Source organism: Antechinus flavipes, chromosome 3 (genome assembly GCF_016432865.1).
Source record: "Antechinus flavipes isolate AdamAnt ecotype Samford, QLD, Australia chromosome 3, AdamAnt_v2, whole genome shotgun sequence".
NCBI classification, from domain to species: Eukaryota; Metazoa; Chordata; class Mammalia; order Dasyuromorphia; family Dasyuridae; genus Antechinus; species Antechinus flavipes.
Genome location: NC_067400.1, coordinates 286,197,885 through 286,221,457, shown reverse-complemented (window position 1 = coordinate 286,221,457; position 23,573 = coordinate 286,197,885). Strand labels below are relative to the sequence as shown.

At 36.2% G+C, this 23,573-nt stretch overlaps 1 protein-coding gene across 3 annotated transcripts in view; it reads right to left on the bottom strand.

The window, feature by feature from the left end:
• Positions 1–22,662, bottom strand: part of RPS6KA3 (ribosomal protein S6 kinase A3) — a 99,735-nt gene extending 77,073 nt beyond the window's left edge. For 2 of the 3 annotated variants that reach the window (XM_051985128.1, XM_051985129.1), the window contains exons 1-2: positions 21,149–21,472; positions 8,126–8,182 (exon numbers count right to left, since the gene is read on the bottom strand). In XM_051985128.1, coding sequence (XP_051841088.1) covers positions 8,126–8,182; positions 21,149–21,217 — 126 coding nt within the window. In that variant the 5' untranslated portion in view covers positions 21,218–21,472. Of the gene's footprint in view, positions 1–8,125; positions 8,183–21,148; positions 21,473–22,526 lie in introns of those variants that run through there. The other variant, XM_051985130.1, reaches the window with a different exon arrangement.
• Positions 22,663–23,573: the final 911 nt, after the last annotated feature.

Here is a 23,573-nt window from a genome sequence, read left to right as displayed (position 1 = left end):
GAGGTTCAGAATGGAGTGAAAATAATCTACTGGAATTCCCCTCTTCAGTCTCATTCCATATATTTTTCACTTTCCTCTTATTCTCTTCATGGTACCCTGAGGTACTGATGGTGTGCCAGAATGAGCCTTGAATTTTTAAGTCAAGCTTGAATACTAATTCCTACACTTATAAGCCATGTGTCTTTTTTGTCAAATCACTTAAACTCTGAGTCTTAGTTTCTTACACTGTAAAATGGAAGTAATACATCCAGACCTACTTTACAGGGATGTTATGAGGAATATGTGAGATTATGTGAAAATGACTGAAAAAAAAGCTGAATTTGTTAACTATTATAAGTTAGTTGACCTTGATGACTAGTAATCTCAGTTTCCTCTTGACACATAATTAATTCACTTAATTTCTCATTTGTTTAAAAGCAGGGGGAGCAAGAACAGCACTTTCAACATAACAATGCATTATTAGTTACAAATTCACAAATTCATGCCTTTAAGAAGGAAATTAAAGCCATGTGTAATCATCAAAGGTCACTTTCACCAAGTAATAAAAGTCAACTGGGGGAATTTATCAGAGTAAGATGATGATGATACTACTAATGATGATTATTACAGAGTGGCCAGAATTATATACCACGAGCATCACTATTCACCATAAACTAACAACAAATACAGACTCTTTGAAGTATCTTTTTGAATTCAAAAGAAACCCTGCTTGAATTGAAGCATTATTACCAACAAAACTGCTCAACAATTGCTTAAATATAACATCAATTCATAAAAATTTAAGAACATTTTAATTGATGTATCCATTCCAAATATTTAGTCTCTACATCATGTAAAATGAAAAGCTTTTAAAAATTAAAAATCGAGAACAAAAAAAGTAAAAAATATGAGGCAACAGGATGCAGTTCATATATCCTCATTACCCTGGCTGCTAGTGGATTTATTCTATAGGCTTTCAATGAACCTATAGAATGTGAGCCTATAAAATATGAACTTACATTTAAATACTTTTTTCAATTACGAAAAAAGCAATCAAACTTATCCAGTTGTGCAATAGTTTGCTAAACTTTAGAGTAACAGCATAATAATGATTTGTCCCAGTTCTATTTTAATCTAAACTACAGATTGCTCATCATTAGCTATGAGATTAATGATAATTTTAATAAATGGCATTTATATAATACCTTACCTACATTATATTTATTTTTCACAACAATTCTGTGAGGTAGGAACTACAGTTACTACTATCCATACTTTATAAATAGTTAAGATTATCAATATTAGTTTGGATCTAATTATCTAGTTTTGTCTTCCTTTTGTGGAGAAAGTAATCAAAAGGAAAGAAAAGAGAAATGGACACAAAAATATTATCTTCTGTTACTTTCTTAAGTAGTCCAAGTTTTGAGGGATTAGGAGCTATTTTTTGAGGAAAGAGATGTCTTATTTCCTTTCATCTTTCTAATGTAGCTACCATAAGGAAACAGGAGGTTTTACTGGAAAGAGAAAGGAGAAAAAGTAAACAGAATGGTCAGAGATGGATGGTATTGTGGGCTGGGAAGTGGGGTAGTCTTTTAGAATGCCAAGATGAAGATATTAGATTGTGTTGTGGAAATAGAATAGGAAAAAATAGGGGGATGACAGTGCTTGCTTAGGGCTGGTTCTTTTTTTTCCCCAAGGGTCAAGCCAGTATCATATAACTACTAAGACCATTATGTTCTTTGTTTTCTGCTTGAAATTTTGCTAAACAAGTTTCCTTTGCAACTAGATGGTGCAGTAGGTTAAGACCTGAGTTCATGTTTAATCTTAGTTACAAGTTGTGTGACAGTCACTTAAGTCCCATTGTTTAAACTGTACACTTTTTTTTTTGGGGGGGGAACTAAAGATAAAGATGACAATGTGTGGAGTATATGTTGGTTTATATTAGCATCATCAAAGTTTTCAAATGCCTATGACAATGAATGAATTTAAACTATTTTTGATATTTGGCTTTATGACTATCAGTTTAATTAATCAAGTATTATTCACTAGGTTTATTTTATCTTGGAGAAGACTTAGTTAGGAAATGATTTACTTATACTATATTAGACATTTTTATCACTCCCCTCCTCCTCATTTGACTTCTTTATTGTCCAAAAACTAAAGAACAAAGATATAAATTTCATCTACTAAAGAAGCCCTTGAACTGCAATGTATTTGCTGCACATCAGATTAAGAAAAATAATACCACCAACTAACTCATTTATATAAATCTTTATAGCCTGGTCAAGTGAGTAGCACAAGTATCATTTTTCCTATTTTGCTGCTACTGGATATGAAGTGTAAAAAGTTAGAGGTGGTGTGGCTATGAGCACACACCTAGTAAATGTCTGAGATGGGATCTGAGTCTCCATCAGAAGTATAATGTCCTAAAGTACAATACTGCCTTATAAGAAACGATGTAAATCTCTACAAAACATTCACCAACTTTATCAAAGTAGTACTCTGAAAAACATAATATCCTCTAACAAATGCAAGTTATTTGAGTAATTGAGTTCACTCTGTTCTAAAAACATTAAATGAATTTAGTTGTCCTTTTCAGTCTACTATCTAACACCAGTTAAATTAAGCCATATTTCAGACTTCATAATCTTTCCAGTCATGTTTAAGAATGAAAAAAAGAAAACAAAAGCTGGAATAAAGCTTTTTTTCTTATTTAATTTTTTGGATAAAGAGAAGAGTAGGCCATAATAAATTCAATAAATTCGATATTCAGACAAATTAGAAGTCTTAATCAAAGACAAGTATATTTTTTGAAAAGTTAGGAACACAGTGTCATTGTCAATATGTCACCAAGCTGACTACGTATCTGAAGACAAAGAGAAAGCTGGGATTATCAAAAGTTTCCATTTCTGCTATACAATTACAGAACAGTAAGTCACAGAACTCTAGAATTGGAAGGAACTTTAGATTCATCTATAAAGCCTTCAGGGCAGCTAGGTGGCATATTAAACATAGTGCTGGGCCTAGAGTTAAGAAGATTCCTCTTCTTCAGTTCAACTCTGGTATCAGATACTACCTAGCTGTGTGATTTAGAGTAAGTCATTTAACCCTGTTTGCTTCATCTGTAAAATGAGCTGAAGGGTTAAAAAAGATGGCAAACCATTTTAATATCTTTGCCAAGAAAACCCTAAATGGAGTCAAGAGTCAGACATAACTAAGAACAACAACAAAATAAAACTCACAATTTACACAGGAGTCAATTGAGGAATTGAGGCCTAGAGAAACAAAATGGTTAACCCAATGTTACACAGCAAAGTTACATGTTAGGACTGGAACCAAAGTCTCTTGATATTTATCCTAGAACTTTTTCCACTGAACTACAAGATGGCATAATCAATATGACAGTTTTATTAGAAACACCTGTAAGCTAAAACGAGGGATCCTATGACAACTTGGAAAACTGCCTATAACCAATGAAAAAGACTTCATAAAATAACTACATTGAGCTGGACAGAAATAGGATCTGAATAATAAGAAGGTTAGAGTGAATGACCTCTAGGATTTCATCTAACTTTAAATCTATGATCTTATGATAAGTTGTTGTTATTCAGGAAAACAGGATTAAGTAACACAGCTGATCAATGTCAGAACTGGATTTTAACCTTTCCTTGAACCTAGGCATGGCATTCTATAGATTATGCCATCTAGCAGCCAACAAGACAGAAAAGCAATTATTAGCTAAACCAAGAAATGTTTGAATATAAATTCTAACAATATAGTATAGAGCTAGAGAAAGCTCAGAGATTCATGTAATGATCATGACTGAAAATGAAGCTTTTTTTTCTTTTTGCAAAGGCATGAAGAAAAATTTAAGCCTAAGAAGCAGTCACTACTGTCAATGAAAGAATATTATTTATAATACAGAAAGAGATGGTCACAAATCTATTTTTTAGCTATATCTGGATAGTATTCATTGCTAGTAAATCACTTGTAAAACAATAGGCAGGTTCATTCATATTTGCTTTAATGTAACTCTCCCCTCATTCCCCAATACACTTATAATGCTTTAGAATATAATAAACTTTTGCCAGGTTGAGTTAATCACAAAATTTATCCTTTCTCCTATTTTGGCTACTGAATATTAATTATTTAATTAGTTCAACAGCAGACTATATGAAACATAAACACACACACACATATCACCAATACATTTAATTTTCAATTAAAGTTAGTTTTTAATAATTTTTCTTTCTTCCCCACCTTTATCCCTACCTCTGAAATAAAAAGAAAAACATATCTTGTAATAAATATATATAATCAAGCAAAACGAATTCTCACATTAGCTATGTCCAAAAAATATATGTCTCATTCTACAATAAGTCTATTACCTATCTGTTGGAAGGAAGAAATTAGAATAGTTTAATCAACAATCCCCTGGAATTTATTATTTGTTATGTTTTTTTTGGATTTTATTTTTTATGATTTTAAGTATTAAAACATTTTTAGGAAGCATTCCTATATTCATCAAATTCCCCTTTAAATCTTTAGTTAACCTACAAATTTTTTTTTCCTCTTTTGCACCTCTTAACTCTTTCAAGATATCTGGGGGTTTAATGGCTTGATTTTTTTTTTTTAAGGACCAGAATTTAAACCAAATCCAATCTGATTCTAATTGGCCAGCAATAGGTCCTAGGCCAAGCCCCATTTGGTCATTGTTTGGGTCCCAAATGACTCAGATTGAATGTAAATAGCAGTCATTTCTCTTTAGCAAGAAGTGATGAGAGTCTGCCCCTCCCAGATTCATTCATTCACTTATTTAGATTTTTTTTTTTTTTAACTAGGTGAAAGAGGAGATTCTGGGTTTCAAATGCTACCCATCCTCAATCAATGAATGCGTTCCCTTGTAGTCAGACATGTTAAAGACCTAAACTTAAAAAGGCCAAGGACTCCTTGTAGCTTGCCACTGGACTCAGATGGTCTGGAGGGAAAAGTGAGGAAAGTGACCTTGCACATCCCTCTCTCACTTAACTCTCTCTCTTCACTTGAATATTATGGCATCATTTCCCTGACATCATGGTCTTCTTCCAGAACAAAAGTATAAAGCAACAACCACCATCTAAAGATTTGTTAGTTATGAATATGTACGACTGCTTTTTTCTATTAAACTTTATATTAGGCCAAGCAACTAGACATCTTTCAGACAAAAGGCCAACAAGATTTTGACCCCTATCCCTCTAGTGTTTATGGGAAGTTGAAGATGAGAAGGCAAATGTATCAAAGCAGGTAATTAGAATGGAAAGAGTATTACTGAGACAGAGGAACAGGTTAAAATTTGGGAGTAGTTAGCCTAGGAAGCATAATTTAATAATATACAATTTGATTACCTATCCCAAATTATTTCTTTACACTATCTGGTGGTCTTCATTTTACTTAACTGAAATCTAACTAATTTGGGGGGAAAAAAAGTCATCATTCTCCTAGACACATTCTATAAGTCTTCATAGGTTTAACTATGACATAAAGAAAACTTTTCCTGCAACAACAAAAAATTTTCAGTACCACAGCCAGTGAAAGATTAAACGATCATTTTCTTCATCTTAAATAATTCTATTTTACATTCCTATGTTTAATGATATATGAATCCTTTCAGGCAATAATGATATACACATGAAGGGAATAGATTTAGAGCCAAAAGAGAGGTTGGAGGTCACTTAATTCAGCTCTTTAATTGAACTGATGATGATTGAGGTTCAGAGACACTATGAATTGTTCAAGGTCACAGATACTTCAGTTTTTTAATCTAGTCCCCCTATAGCCAAACCTTGAATACCTTCCACTAAAGTGCAGGAGATACACCATGGCTCAACTTTAAGAGGCTCCGCATTATTAATTTCTTTATCTACTCAAAAATAATTCTGGTATATTTGTGATGAATGCAACAAGAAAAATGTGTAAGCAGAAGCCTACCAACAAAAAAATTGGGAAATATTCATTTTTATATTAAGAACCACCAGAAATTTAGCAGCTTATCCTCTAAAAAAATTGAGTAAGAAATTAGGTGGTACTTTTTTGAAAGTAAAGATTCCACATCTTATAGCTCTCTGTCACCATCCTTTATCATCTCTTTTTTCACTTCAGTTCCTAACGAAGCAGCATCCCTTATTGTTCAGATCAATTCTTCAATAGATACTTGATTCCATTCTCTTTTTTCCCCAATGGATTGGTTATAGGCCTGGGCCCAGTACGGTAGTCTATTTCTTTTGATGTAGTTAAGCTTTTAAGAGAACATGTGGGTTTTCCATAATTTATTTTTCTTGTCTCCAGTTCACCTTTTTCCCCCCAGTCACACCATCTCTTTGATGACATTCCTTATCATTCCTCTTGATCAAATTTTGATAAAATAGACTATTTATGCTCACCAGGAACCATGACTGTAAGCTTGAGGTGACCCTCAAATTTAATTCTTTGGAGAATACAGTTTTCCATGACTACTGCCATGTAGTAACCTCAAGAACAATATTACTGTTAAAAGAAGTATCTTTATTTCAGGGAAAACACTGGGGTCACTAAAAGCAATGCAACATTTTTCAAAACAATTCAGCTTCTTCTTCTTGGAATACTTAAAACTTAATACTAGGTTTAGCTACATTTTAACTGAAACATATACAGGCAATTACATTGTCTATAAATGAGATATATACTGTCAATGAGACATATAAGCTGTCCACTGAGCAGTTCCGCCCTGCATATCATATTTTGGACAAGAGGTAGTCTTTATTCATGTAGCTTTTTCTGTATGGAGAGTTAGGCCAAACTCTTGATTAACCACAAATCTCATTTTGAAGGCTTTGCAATATTCTGGGGTTTAATACAATCAGTACAATGTCATCTGCAAACAGAAACATTTAGATGGTGTCATTCTTCTTTTAAAAACACCTTTTTTGGGGGGATAATGTGTTGACTGTTTTCCTTGATAGTGGCAAATACTACTGGCAAGCCTGCGTGGGGCAGCTAGGTGGCGCAGTAGATAGGGTACTAGGCTTGGAGTCAGGAAGAGCTAAGTACAAAGTTGGCCTCAGCACTTATTAGGTGTGTGACTCTAGGCCATCACTTAAACTTATTTGTCTCAGTTTCCTCAGCTGTAAAACGAGTTGGAGCATGAAATGGAAAACCACTCCAGTAACTCTGCCAACAAAACCCCCAAAGGGTTCATGAAGAATCAGACATGACTGAAAATGACTAAACAAGCATATATGTCTCCCCTTGTTTATGCCTCGATTATAATTAGAATATCAAATACTGTCTTTCAAGATAATGTCTATGGTTCTGAAATATGTATAGGAGACAATACAGAACCGTTACCATTCTTATAAAGAAAGCAAACTAACAGCGCTTTAGGTTTACAGAGCACATTCCTCACAATCCTATTATAGGTTACTAATGACATTGTACAGATGAAGAAGCCAACGCACAAAGAGGCGAAATAATTTTCTGGCAGAAACTTTTCTCAATCCAGAACTGGGGCTCAGGATTTTTGACTCTGAGTCTTGTGTTCAGTTTATCATACCATAATAATGTTTATTTATTGAGAAAAAAAATTTACCAGTATATCAGACATTTATCTTTTTTTTTTTTACAAATCTATGATCAGTTTGAACTTTTTAAACACCAAATTTTAAGTAAGCCAGTAATGAATAACATGAAACAAATTGTTTAATTTTTATATCAAAATCAGCTAGATAATTTCACAAAACCTTTTTAAAAAACTTATGAGAAATGGATTTTTAAAAAGAAATGGATCCAAACGTGGAGACAAAAACTTCTGTTTTAAACTCAAGTTTCTATTCTGCAGCTAATGAGATGTAATCTCATACCACAGGGGGTGGGAGGTAGGGGGAGAAATGTTTGAAGAATATTATCTCTTCCTCCTCCTCCTCCTACCACCACCAGCACCAGCACCAGCACTAGCAGCACTAGCAGCACCAGCACCAGCACCAGCACCAGCACCACCATTATATCACATATCACCAATATTACTTGTAATTTTGAATCCTGGAATTTCCTTCTTGCAAATTAAAGCTAACTAAAGCTAGTGATGATCTATTAATTACCTATGCTAAATTTTAATAAGGTTAGTTTTACTTACAGTCTGTGGATTAATTTCCTCTTCTCCCATAGGCTCATCCATAATTTGCTGCCCATTCTGTGAAAAAGTAACAGGTGGTGTTACTAAAACAGTTCTCAATTCAGTTAAAGTATATGTGGGCATATATGGAAAGTTCTTTTTTTCCCCAAAAGTTTACAGCTTGAATGACACAAGACTATATTGTATGGTGGTTCCAATGAATTCATTGGCTATGTTACACAAGTTTGTTTTGAAATTACTGTTGAGAATTCAGAATGCATTTTCCTATAGAAGCATTATTATAAATGGTGATAATTAGCTAAATATCAAGCATTTATCAAATACCAATTATGCTAGATGATTGGGATTCAAAGACAAAAATAAAAGTTTCTACTTTCAAAGAGCTTAAGTTCCATCAAGAGGAAACAATATGTATATAAAAGCGCATCTAACTTTTATAAAATAAAATAAATATAAGTTAATGGGTTTAGGACACCAATAATTAGTTAAATCAGTTAAAGCTTCATGTAGAAGATGGCTCCTGGTTTGAGGCTTGAAAGAAGCAAGGGGTTCTAAGGGACAGAACTGATGAGGAATACTTTTAAGGAATGAGGAACAGCCAGTGCAAAGACTCTAATGAGGGAAAGTGCAATGTCCGAAAAAACATATAAGGTACTTTGCAAGTCATAAAAAGCACTATATAAATGCTAGCTATTATTATGTGTGAGAAAGAGCAAAAATGGACAGTCTGGCTAGATCTTTGAATACATGATAGGGAATAATGTAAAATTATTTTACATTAACTTGGAATTAGGTTGTGAAGGGTTTAAGTGACAAGTAGGAGGTTGTATTGCTACGCAAAGGAGCAACATGGTAAAGGCATGTACTTTGGAAAAATCAATTTGGTAAATGGGTAGAATACAGATTGAAGAAGAAAAAGGCTTGAGAGAGGGAAATTAATTAAAAGGCTATTACAATAGTACAGGAGAGAAGTGATTAATCTTCACTAGGGTGGTATCTCTGAATAGAGAGAAGGGAAAATGTGGCAGATATTACAAAAGCAGAATCAGTAAGATTTGGTGACTGAATGGATATATGGGATTAGGGAGAGTATAATGTCAGAAGAACTTGAAACTGAAAACCTAGATGACTAAAAGAATGATGGCACCTTTTAAATAGATATCAAGAAGCTCAAAAGTAAGGATGGGTTAAAAGCACTAGGGAATGGGGAGTGGAGATGAGTTCTCTTTTGGATATATTGAGTGAGCTATCTAAGAGATATCCAATTTGAGATGTTCAATAGGCAATAGACGATGTAGGATAGAGCTGAGAAGAAAGATTAGATCTGGGAATCAAGTGCCTAGAGATGTTAATTAAAGTCATAATAGCTGATGAGGTCACCAAGCAGACTTGAGAACTCAACACTTTAACTGAATGATAATATTTCAGCAACTAACCAATTATAAAAATTTTCCTATGGGAAAATGTACTTGAACCGGAATTTTCAAGAATAAAAACAATTTAATTAAACAAGCAATAATTAAGTACCTACTATGTTTAAGATACACTAAGCTATGGGGAATACAAAACCAAAATGAAATAGCTCAGTCCATATGAAGCTTTCACTGGGAAAAGGGAAGAATGGAATAATAAAATGAACAGAGATAAATAGAGAAAGGAGAAAGCAATAGCATCTTGAGGTGGGGGGGGAGCAAAATCAGGCAAAGGATGATATGATATCTGACTGAATAATACTGAATGTTGAACAAAGTCAACAACTTAGGGGTACAGGTGGTGTTTTTATTATTGGCTGCTGATTAAAGGTAAGAGTTTCAGAAGAAAAAAATGTAGGAAATATACAGTTAATTAAAAGGATATCTGAAAAATGAGGTTTAATTTATGGGTTATAATATGAAATACAGGAATGGTAAAAATTAGGTCAGGGATGGAACATATTAAATAAGATTTATGAAAAACATTTGTCTAGAGACATGCAAACCTAATCAATAGTCTTTTAAATAAAAACGAAGAAGAGAAAAAACTACCCACACATATTAATCAAGGAATATTCATTAAGAACCTATAATATGCTAGGCAATATGGTATGAGCACAGACAAAAGAGAAACATCTTTTAAGCCATCAATCACAAAGAATGGTAAATATAACATAGGAAAAATAGCTAAGTGAACAAATATTTATTAAGTGTTTAAGAACTAGGGATACAAAGAAAGGCAAAAAAAAAAAAAAAAAAAAAAAAAAGTTGACTCCTACTCTGAAGGGAGCTCCCAATCTAATAATGTAAACAAACTAGATGGAGCTAGGTGGTACAATCGATAGAATGCTGCATCTGAAGTGAGAATTCCTGAATTCAAATTCTGCTTCAAACATTAATCTGTCTGCCTAGTTTCCTAACCTCATGATAATAACAGCATCTGCCACTAATGTTGTTGTGAAGCTAAAATGAGATTATTTGTAAAGCACTTTGTAAACAATAAAGCACTAGCAATTAATATTAGTACAACCAAGATACATTCAGAATAAATGAACAGATAATCTCAGGTGCAGATACTAGCATTAAGGAAAAGGCTTCCTGAAGAAGGTAGGATTTTTAATTGAGACTTGAATGAATTGAGGGAATAATACTGAATTTTGAACAATCAACAACTTGAGAGCACAAAGCAAACTAGGAAATAGAGAGGAGGAAGAAATTCATAGGCATAAGAAACAGCTAAAGAGTGAGGGGGAACAATGTCATTGAGATCTCAATTTGAGATTTGCACTGGTAGATGTAACTTTCCTCAACTCACCTGGGAGCCTTCTAAACCAATGAATGTCTTGGTTCACACTAACAAAACAAAACAAAACAAAAAACTACTGAGATTCTCTAGACAGGAGGAGAAAATGATGAGTTTTAGGGGGGAAAGAAAAAGATAAACTGAAAGGAGGTAACAACAATGATGTAAAAGAAACAACTCCGGGTATCTGCTGGAACATTCCATTAAAAGCAAAGCAGCTGATAAATTCTTGACTTCTCTTAATGAAGAAAACATTCTTCTTCCAACAGCAGAGGAAATGATGAGCGGAATCTTTAGATCAGATTCTGATTAATTAAAAAGAACAGTCTGATAAAGAAAAAATTTTAAAAACCCTGAAAGGAAGTGACCATGAAATCTCACAGAACATATTCTGACTCTACCTACCTGCCTCCAAGAGTCTTTAAAGAACTTATGAATGTGATTGCTGAGCAATTACTGTCAGTAATCTTTGAAGAAACATGGATAAAAGGAGAGATGCTGCTCATCTGAAAATACATAAAGCCATATGTAAGAGATTTGTTTAAAAAAACAGAGGAAGAGAGTAGGACATTTTAATTACAAGCCAGTGAATTTGACTTTGCTTTTTGGCAAATGTTTAAAGTATATTTAAAGGGATGGTTTGAAAATACTTGGAAAGGTCAGTAGTATCCATTTGAAGCTGGAATGTAGGGAGTTGAATGCCTTCCAGCTTAATTTTTTTTTTAATTTTTGTTTTGTGAGGCAATTGGGATTAAGTGACTTGACCAAAGTCATGCAGATAGTAAAATCAAGTGTTTAAGCCTGGATTTGAAGTCAGGTCCTCCTGACTTGAGGGCTGATGCACTATCCACTGAGCTAAGCTATGTTCTTCTCCCCTCTGCTTCCACCCCCCTCCAGCTTTAAATGTACATTCCATAGGACTCTAAAACTCACAATGTATTTGTAAACAAGGTGGAGAGAAGAGAGCTACTTAATATATAGGAATCTAAGAATGTTAATTAATGAAGCACAATATCTGAGTTAGGAATCTCAGCAGCAATATGATTCAACATATACAGAAAAGGATTCTCTTAACATACCCAACAAGTAGCCTTCTGGCATCCATCTAAAGACCTCCAAGACTGAGAAATTCACCACCTCAAAACACAACTCATTCCATTTTTGGATAGCTTTGGATAAGCTTCTTGACAGCAACTTTTCTTTATGGCTCCTTGTAATTCTTCCTTAAAATTAAAGACCTTCAAATACTTACTAATAAGTAACATCTTTGCTTCTCCACACTTCTCCAATTCTTTCAACCTATATTGGTATATCATGGATTCAAATGTTCAGCCAAATCCCAACTGATGTGTACACTGCCTTAGTTCTATTGCTGGTATGTTAATATATGTTAACATTAGGATATGATGGTAATTTTCTGGGAATTCCAAAATATTTTTTAAATAACTATAACAATTCACACCTCTCCATGAACAATTTATTAATTATTATTATTATTGATGTACCTGTTTTTCCAAGGCCTCTATAACATTTGTCATTTTCTCTCCTCCCCCAACTTTTCCAATCAAGCAAATACAATCTCAATTGCTTTATTTTCCTATTTATTAGTGATTTGGAGCATTTTTCCCATATAGTTATAGACAGGTTGGATTTCTTTTGAAAACTGCCTAATTTATATTCTTTAATCAATTATTATTTAGAATGATATGACTTATTCTTGATTGTCCATGGTATTTCTTTATAATCATTACTTTCCTTTTGAGATGTTTGCCAATCATTTTTTTAAAGATTTGTTCTAAAAAATTTTCAGGAATGGAAATCACACTGCTTATAGTCTACAGATTTGTTCATCTTCCCTTTTTTTTTTTTTTTTAAGTGGGGTATTGCTCTTTTCCAATCTTGCATTACCAACATCATTTTCCATGATCTTTAAATATTACTGACAGTAGCTCAGAAATCATATCCACTAATTTCTTCAGCACCTAAGAATGTAGTTTATTCAGGTGACCTGAATTCATAAAGGACAGCTAATTTCCTTATTTATCTTGGGTATCAATTTCATGTTACTCATTTTTTGTTCTGTCATTTCCAGTGCAAAGGTCATTCTAAGCAGAGAAAACAAGCAAAACAAGCACTGGACATCTCTGGCTTTTCTGTTGTCAGTTACCATTATCCCATCCAGACTAAGCAAGGGTTGGAATCCCCTTTTTTCTTCAGCATAACTAACTCTTTTACCCCCTATTTGTTGTTAGGTTTCTGTAAGAAACTTTAGTTCGTTCTGAACTTCAGTATTCCTCATACTATTTTTATTGCATCACACTCTTAGATTCACCCCGTTACTTGACCTTGCTTCCATCTTTTATATATTTCTTCTTAAAAATCTAAATAACTTGGTGAATTGGCTATTTATCCACATAGATCTCGAGATAAATCTTATTTTTCCTTCTCATAGAAATAGTTTTCCTTTGCATTGAGAATTTTATTTTTTTCAGTATCAGAAGACAACCAGAAAGGCAGAAAGTGGACAGGTTATAAGGACTTTAAAAGTCAAATAGAGGACTTATATTTGATCCTGGAAGTAAGAGGGAGTCACTGAAGGTAGAGGGTTAGGGTTTAGGGAAACTCACTTTAATACTTGTGTAAGAATGGACTGAAGTGGGAAGAGATGAGGCAGGAGATCAACCAGAGGGCTATTGTTATAGTCCAGGCATGACATGATGAAATTATACACTGGCATGGTGGTAATGTCAGAGGAGAGAAAGGGAGTATATGTGAAAGATAGTATAAAAGTCAAATTGATAGAGCTTGACAAGAGAGAAGCTGGGGAGAGGAAAGAGTAAGGAACATATAACACCTAAGTTTTAAGCCTAGATGACTGGGAAAATGGTGGTATCTTAGACAAACAAGGGAGATTTTTTTTTTTTGTGGGGGGGGAGGAGGTGGAAGAAACCAAGATTTAAACTGGACATGTGGAGTTTAAGATGTTTACAGGACACACAGTTTGAGATGTCCAACAGTCAATGGGATGTGCAAGGCTAGAGTTAAGGGAAAAGGTTAGAAACTGGACAAATAATCTGGATGTCATCTATATAGAGATAACTGAATTCATGGAAGGCTGTTGAGATCTCCAAATGAAACAGCATATTGAAAGACAAGAATTCAGGAGAAAGCCTTAAAGAATATTTAGTTTATGGGGGTAACCTACAAGAAGATTCAGAAAGGATAGCTGAGGAAAGGGCAGTCAGACAGGTAAGAGAACCAGGAAAAAGCAATGTTACAAAAACCTAGAGAATAAAATATCAAAAAGAAGATGGTGATCAACAATGTCACAACTGCAGAGAGGTCAAAAAGGATAAAGACTAATGCCATTATATTTAGCAATTAAGAGACCACTGGTAACTTTGGAGAGAACATTCGGAGAGAACAGTGTGAATGGAAGGCTGAAATCTAAATTGTACAGTTAGAGTGGGAAGAAAAAAGTGGAGACACTGATGGTAGGTTTTTTTTTTTTTAATTTAACTATGAAATGAGGAAAAGACATAGGATAACAGCTACCAAGGATTAACAGTTTGTATGAGGATTTTTGGAGAATGAGGAGGAGACAAATATTTTTATATATGGCACGGAAGCAGTCAGTAGAAAAAGATAAGAGTGGGAATGAGAGGAGCAACCTGCCAGAAAAGGCAGGATTAAACGGAATTTCTTGGGTATGTAGAAAGATTTGCTACAGCAAGAACAACTCTTTCTTGTGACATAGAGGTAAAAGAGATACTGAATGATAACAAGATGAAAAGGGAAGAAGAGGGAATTCTTAGTGAATGGACTTAAAATTTTTCAGTGGAATATGAGTTAAAGTACTCAAATAAGAGAGAGGGAAGAAGAGCTATCAGAGGATTTAGGAATGAAAGGTTTCAAAAGGTACAGTGTTAAGTAGGAAAGTGAGTTAATTAGGGAGGTATGAAAGGATTGCCATGCTGCATTTAGGACTCAGCTGATCATAAAACAAAAATATAATGGATTTAGTCAACATAGGTTCATGGGTTTTTTCTTACTTGAGTGGAGGAGTGCTTTATACATTAGCACTTGAGTAGAAATGAAGGCAGCAGACATATGAGGGGCAAGGGATTTGAGAGATGAGGTGAGTATATAATTGAAATAGTTCACCAAAGGGTCAGGATGGGGAATGAAAGAGAGTATGTAGCCTGTGTAGGAGAAATGACCTGGAAAAGAACTGAGGGTTATTTATTGTAAGGCATAGGGAAAGATGAAATGACAAAAAATTATGAGATAACAAAATAATTAAAATTATTAGAGAGGTGTGAATTATATGCACTGAATTTCAGAAAAGTAAAGAGGTTGTCTATCAATCACAATTTTAATTTTACATTGACCTTACAAAATTATCTGTTATAAAAATCAAATATATAAGACTATCCCAAACATAATTTCTATAGAAAATGAAAACTTTACATTTATAATCTGTTGTGTAGTCAAAGGCAAATCTCTTCAACTATCCAGAGCTCAGCTTTATCATATGTAAAATAAAGGGTTTAAGCTACATTAGGGGTTCCCATCTGGAGGATATCAAACTTATCAAAGGTATATAGGTAATATTTAGTTTTTTTCCCCTAATAAAAATATTCCAAAAATAGTAGTGCTTCTGAAAACATGTTTAGAGAGAATAATGAGAGAAAAGGATTGAAAAAAGAAGATTAATCCATTGATGTGAAAAATATGAGAGGTGAATGAGTAATCCCTACTGACCAAAACCAAATAAATTAGATTTGAAAAACAAATCAGTGACAATAATCAATGAAAGATGCACCATTAATCTCCACTAAAACTAGAAACTCGATACTAATTTCCAATCAACTAAGTTACACAGTTTTTGATGTACTGCTGGAGAAGCTTTTACTATTCTCATTTACAGACTTCCTTTCCCCCCCGCCCCCTTTTTTTAAATCACAATTTATTTCCATGAACTAGAATCCTCAATCCCATTCTCAATCAAATCCGAAGCAAGAAGCAAATTGGAAACTGAATTTGATATGTGGGTTATCTCTTTCAAAAACTTGAGGCCAGAGACAGAGAAACTGAACCAATGATTTCATTAAAATTCTAAATTAGGAATTTCCTTTATCAATTAAACTGCACCTGGCCTACGATCATAAGAGAGGTTAAAGGACATGCCTAGAGTCATAATACCAATACATCTCCAAAGTAAGATTTAAACTTTATCTTCCTGGCTTTAAGGTCATTTCTCTATACTTTATACCATACTACCTCTTCAAAAACTGCACTCAGAAGTGGTTGACAAAAAACAGAATCAAAGCCCTCACTAATTAGACTACTCAGATAAACATTAAATAATTTTATGATATTACAAAGAAATTCTGTATCTAATAAAAATTCTTTGGAACCCAAAAAATTGTTGGAGAGAGAATGAGGTCCTTCAGATCTTTCTGTTAGCAAATGACATTGTGTTGATTGCATTAAGCCCCAGGTCATCACAGGGCCTCTCTCAGAGAGTCAAAATAATTCAAAACTGGCATGATCAACAACTCAAACAAAAAAAAACTAAAGAGATGAAAATTGCTTATGAGTACATTAGGAAGATCAGTTCTTTGAGTTAGCATATCAGCACACACATCTTAGGCAAACACTGCCAAAGGTCAATAAGTTTGACCCAGAAATGAATAGGATGAGATTGGATTACCTTTAGAAAACTCAATTCTAATAAACCCAAATTGATCTCAATCGCAAATGTTTTTCATGCTTTAAACATGTTCTCCATATGATGATCTTAGAATACTACAACCTCCAAAAATAATTATCTTCCCAAAACTCACTATTTTCCCTTAATTTTACTGTTTCTGTTTAGGAGACCACCATCTTTCAAATTACTTAAATTTACAATCTAGAAATTATTTTCAATTTTTTTCTCTCCTTCAGCACTCATCCAATCAGTTGCCAAAATTTGTTAAATTCTCTTCCAGGTCTGTTCTTAAAGTCTAGATTTCAAAACTATGCTTCTGCAGTTGTCTCATCTAGGAACTTCCCTGGGCTATTGGCCCCTATTTTTCTTGGAACATCCAACAAACATGGGGTCTTTCTTTAAGACCTGCTCCATTCTCTCACAGGTGAATTCCTATAAAGGCATTTCATTCTGTGCAGTGGTCTAGGTAAACCTTTATTCGCTTCCTGGAACAACTGCAAACTTTTGGACTTCAAATTCCAGCCCTTCACCCTTTAGTTTTCTTTTGTGGGCTAACTTCCCCAATTAGAACATAAGTTTCCTGGGGGAAAGAACAATCTTTCTTTTTCTTTATTTTTGTTCACAGAAGTTAGTATAGTGCCAGACACATCTTAAGCACTTAATACTTTTTTTTCTTCCCTCTCTACCTCCATAATATATTTCACATTTATCTCCTCTGTGTTCACAAAGCCACCATTCTAGTTCAGACCCTCATCTCCTCTTCTGGAATACAGTAACAGTTACCTCTAACTGGTCTCACCAGTGCACCCTCAGCTGACAAATTGATATTCTTAAAGCATATTTGAACATACACTTTCTTGCTTTAAAAAATAAAAACAAAAACAAAAACAAAACTCCAGTAGATCCTTTGTGCCTCTAGGATAAAAATATAAACTCTTTTGTTATATGGTTTAAGCCTACTTTTCCAGGTTAAATTTGGGTGCTACTTCTCCCAGTAGGTATATAATGATCCTCAAAGTACCTTAGATCAAGAAGCTATTTTGAATATTTTTATATTTCATTTTCTGAGTTTCACAAAATAGGGCAAATTTACTTCATTTTTGCCTTTGTATAACCAGTGCGTCGTGCTAAATAAATATGTGATGTTTGTTAGCTTGTTTGAGGCAAAGAATATATTATTGAAGAGGTGTATAGTGATTGCAAAGAGGTTGCAACATTATTTCCAAATGATGATCTAAATGAAAGAAGTGGAGTTAACGGATATTAGGCAGGAAATGCATCTATCAAGAAAAAACAGGGCAGTCATGTATTGAAAATGAAGCATAACGAATGGATAATCTAAGTACCATTCTGGAACCTATGAAATGTAAAGACATAGAAGAAGGGTTTCAGGACACTGGAGAAATCTCCTGTCTACATATTTACTTTTGGAAAACTATGATTATTCTTAAATCCTCAAAAAGATGTTCATTTTATATAATAATTCAACGAATCTGTCATTTCTAACCATTATAAATCATTTTGGAAGTTATTTTTTCCAGTATGTACTAAATAATCTTATTTTCTACTTACTGATGCTAAACAGTACTTTTTTTACTTCCCAAGTTTGACTTGTGAAAATTTTAACAATAAACATATTTTGTCTCCAGCACAAATACCATTGGGTGTCCCAGGTAGGAATTAACATATGCTAGGCTGAATAATAAAACCTTTCTCTAGGTTAAAAACAAAAAAACACTGCCTTTTGTTGTTGTATCTTCACTGTATAAAATGTGTGTATGTGTGTGTGTGTGTGTGTGTGTGTGTGTGTGTGTGTGTGTAATAGGTTTTTAACATTTAGTCCTTTATTTTCCAAAATGAACGTATAGAGTATAAGGAGAAAAGTACTACAGCTGAATGAAAATCCTTGTACCCATGAGTCCAATTCTGCATCAGAATAAATATACCTGAAAATTATACCTGAAAATCATTGGATGTTCAAATGAAAACCACAATGAAAAAACCTAATGATAACTCAAGCACTAAACACTGGCTTTATCATAAAGAAAGCCACCACACTGTAATAATAAGAGCTAATATTTATATAGTGGTTTATGGTTACAAACTTTTGAGTTAGGTAAAATGGTTTATTATACACTGTTTAAAAAGGAAAAACTCAAACTTAAAGAGGTCAAGTGGCAGGGATGGGATTCAAAAACCCTGAGGTCTTTTCTAAAGGTTTATCACTCTTTCTCCTATATATCATGCTCTAATCTAAATAGTGAATGGTTGACCTAGTTTTTAACTTCTGAGAATTTGTGAGATTAAATATTTAAAGCCCAACCTCTAATATTAAAAACTTGTGGAAGAATTTCAAGAAAAAAATATTTTAAAGCAATAAAGCATGATCCCTACTTTTAGAAAATATGACAATAACTAAATTAAATCAAATGTTTAATTTTTCAAAAGATTTTTCACATAAACCCTTCAGAAAAAGCCAAAATTTCTGAAAAATTCCAAATTTCTTATTAAGAGTTTAACAGAAATAAGATAAAATTAGCATTTAACTCATATTTGGAATTTTTAAATGAAGCTTTTATGACTGAAATCATTATATCTAGACCACACAAGGATTGAATTTGTTAATATTAATTTACTTACACCTAAAAACAAAGTTCTATATAATTTAATTTTTTTTAAAAAACGACATTGCAGCTAAGCAATTTGCCTGTCCTTGAACAATTTAATGACATATAATTCTGTAAACCAGGAAAATATTAAAAAAGTCTTCTTGAAACTATATTTCTCATAATACTTGTTAAGAGATAAGCCATCTTAAATCTGTTATCTTTAAGTGATCATGTATTTTTAAAACTGCCAAAATTACTCATACTTTATAAATTCTATTTAAGATTAATATTATAGCCAATCCTCAAGATTTCCCTTTTTTAGGTGAAAGTGTGATTCAAGTCATAAATTGTGCCCAAAGTCAGTATTATTAAAACTTAAGATTGGTGTTTGAGCAAACAAGTGTGCAATGAATATTTTATAGCAGTGGAAATAACTGGGGGGAAACCAAACACGGAAATTATGTTAGCATCTCTCCCCTTTCTCCCTTCACAAACCGAAGAATACAAATGTCCCATTCGGGATTAAATTCAACTACGGTCGGTCACCCTGACGTAACCTGTAACCCAATACGTCCCTCTTACTGCAGAGATGGGCATTGACCAAAACTGCTGCTACACGAAGCACATCACTTACACCATACCCCCGCATTTCAGTCATGCTTTCTAGAAATGGGGTCAGTAACTACTACACATGCACAATCCCATAATCTCCCAAAGTCAGCAGCACGTATAAAAGACCAGAGAAGCAGCAGCAGCAGCAGTGACGCCTCGCTATCAGGAACTAGGAATCAGCTCACTCATAAGTGATAATATAATGGCTCAAAACTCTTCACATTCCGATTATTCTTGCTACTGCAGAGTTGATTCCGGGACAGCGACAGCAAACGGGTGAAAAACGTAAGTAGTAGGCTCGGGACAAGGACATGGACCAAAAAGTGCATGCACAGGAAAACTGAATGACGGTCACTTGATCCCAGTGGTGGGAAAGCAGAATTTACTTCACCGCATATGCAGTTTCTATACAAATATCATTCTTATCTCCACCACTACCCAGCTCTCTCTCCACCCGAAAGCGACAGGAAACTGGTTAAACTCAAAGGGCCAGGGAACTCCAGGTCAAAGATCTGAGAAACTGATGCAAGGGAGTGGGGGTGGGGTGGGGTGGGGGCGGGGTAGCCAAAAAGAGTAGAAGAGCCCTTAAGAGTCAACTTTCTCCTTTGCAGCACAAGTCACCAATGCGGCAAGAGGAGAAAATCCTTTCAGCAGCTTTCTCCGGCACCGGGCCAGAGGAAACCCTGTAGGGCACAAAGCCGAGGGGGAATCAGAACAAATGCCTTCCTCTGCAAATAACCCTCTTTTCTACGCTGCCACTAGCCCCCTACTCGCAACTCCCCCCCCCCCACTTTCTCCCCCCAAAAAAACCCAAACAAACAACTCCGGTAAAAAGCTCAGCGGGTCCCGGAGAAGCCGTGCACCCAGCCAGGGTCAAACTTCCCAACTCCAGGTCAGAACCCCGCTCACCCACTCTTCCCTCATCCTGAAGACTAGATGAATTTAAATGCAGCCCCTACTCCGTTACCTTTAAACTATCAGATGTTAAGAAACATCCCCCCCCCCATTCCTATCCTGCATCGATCCCTCAAACAAAAATAACTATCCCATCCTGAAATGAGGTGAGGAGGCGGGAGGGGGGGGGGAGAAGAAATTAACACATACACACACTCACACGTACAATACACATACACACCCACAAAACAAGTAACCAACCCGGAATCTCGGACGAGAGAGGAAGAGCGACTTTGCGGGCACTCGGGGGAGGGAGCAAAGGGAAAGGGGCCGGAGGCGCCGGCAAGAGGAGAGGGAAAGGGAAGGGGCTGGAAGCTGAGGGGTTTCCCCGCCCCCGGGGGGCAGCCCCTTACTCACTTCAGCGCTGTCGCTCGCGTTCTCCACAGCCATCTTCTGCCACGGGTCCGCCAGCTGCGCCAGCGGCATCTTCCCCCCGGACCCGCAGCCGCCGGCACCTTCTCCTCCTCCTCCTCTCCCGCCTCCTCCTTCTCGGGGAATCCTGCTCCAGCGCCTGAGCCCCACAGCCCCGGCGCGCGGCGGCCGCGGGACCCCAGGGGGGAGGCACGGGGGCCGACACCCCCCCCAAACGCCGCACTCTCCCGGCAAGGCGCCCGCACAGGCGGGCGGCGAGACAGTGGCCGCAGCCGCTGTCTGTGCGGATCTCGCCTTCTTCTTTTCCTCCTCCTCCTTCTAATGCTACAGTCGCCGACTATGCTGCGCTCCTCCTCCTCCTCTTTCTTCTTCTCCTCCTCTCCTCCTCCTCCTCCTCCTCCTCCCGGCCCCGATCCCTTTCCCAGCGCCGCCGCCGCCACCGCCGCCGCCGCCGCCGCCGCCACTCGCTCCCCCACTTCCGCTCACAACATGGCGCCTAAACGATACCTGTCCCTCAGAGCGAGGCTCGGGCCGCCGTGCGCAGCCCCCTGAAAAGGCGGGGCCTTGGAGGCCACGCCCTCTGGTTCCGCCTCTTTGCCCCTTTCCCCCCCTACCCGTCTTCCTCCTCCCCCTCCTTCTCTTCTTGGCCTCTCCCAACCCTAGGGCGGGGTGAGACTAAGGGAAACCAAGTGGGTGTTGAGCGAGTGGGATGGATAGGAAAAGGAGGAAGGGGCAAATGCTTCTAAACCGGAAGGTGTGGGAAACCGGGAAACCCTCTTACTGTAAGAGCAGGGTGTAGCGTACGGGAGGATGACATTATCCCGGAGATTTTGGTCACTTCTCTAAGGAGGGAGAAAATCCCGGGGCAGTTTGTCACTTTGTCACTTTTGTCCGTCTGTCTCCTCGGGGGCCGGCTCGCAGAAGAGGCGCTGTACAGGCGACCAGCCCTGTGCAAGTGACCTTGACTCATAGTATAAGAAAAACCTCTGGCTATGTTTTTCATAATAAAACAAACTATTACTGTATGTGATATACACAGCATGGAAGAATAATAAGAGCATTCCATTCTCCGTTCAGTCCAAATGCCGAGCATCTGCCCCATCCCCTGGTTTCTAAAGAGGCCTCCGATAAGGATGTTTTGGGGGTCTCTTGAGGTCCTAGCCTTTACAGGCTTGGATCCTAGCCTCCTTTTTCTTAAAAGAATTTACTTTCCCAAAGTGAAATTTCCGAAATTTGAATTTAGACAACCAACCTGAACCCTTCTGGTCCACAAGGACTCGGGTTTGAGCCCCGATCTCTTATATCCCCCATAGCATCCTCCCCAACCCGACATTCCTCCGATTTTTTGCAGCCCAAGGCTTACTACTGTGGTCGGCGTTACAGAAGAGAGTGATATTCTTCCACGAAGGCGGAAAGCACGAGATGAATTGATCCTGCCACCCTCCAAAGAAGTCGGCATAGGGAGTTATTAAAAATATCTTGTAGGCAAAAAGAATGGGGCTCCTATCATTCCGCTGATTTAAAATAAAAGATGAGATTAGAAAGTAGGTCTGGTTGGGGGCGGAGTAAATGGGAGTGAGTGATACTGAAGAGGACAGAGAGGGTCTGACTCCCCCTTCTGCCATAAAGAGGAAGGACCACATTGTAACTAATCGAATACTACTAGAAATGTTCTCTCAAAAGCATTCAAAATAATAATAATAAAAAAAGCTGAAATGCCAGGGTTGGAAGGGACTGAGAAGTCATATCACATATAAATGAATCACGTGTGTTTGCCTAGTTCAGTTCAGGTTGTAGAAACTTTCAAATTTCTCCCACAGATGTGTATAAAGATAGCACTACCTATACAATGAAAGACAACTAAAGTTACAAACTACTCTTTAAGGAGGAAAAAATATTTGAAAGGACAAGCCACTGTTGCACAGTCTATCCACTTATTTCTCTGATACCATTGTTATCAATAAAATCACCTCTGTTCTTTCCCAAGCAAAACTCCCTCTGTCCCCACCCATGCACTATGCCAGAAGTCATTTCATATAGTAGGTTAGCTCTTTGTTGGCTTTAGGGGGCGGGGGAGGGAGGGAATGTTCCCTTTCACTTAACACAAGAGAATCAATGTTTTTTGGCTTCGAATACCTGAAAAACTTAAAACTTTCTTTCTAAAGCAGGTAAGAGTTTAATTAGAGTTTGCTAACAGGTGTCAAGCATTACTAGCATAGTTTCAGAATCAAGACCTCCTTAAACGAAGAGAAGCACCATTTTCAGCGTTCCTAGGAAAATTGGCTCCTAACTGGTTAGTCTTGAGGATGTAAAGCAAACCAGTACTCGAGGTACTTCATGAACTACGGATTTTCTTTTTCTTCCCTCATCCTTAATCGGTACTAGATGTTTATTATCTTCTTTCCATTCT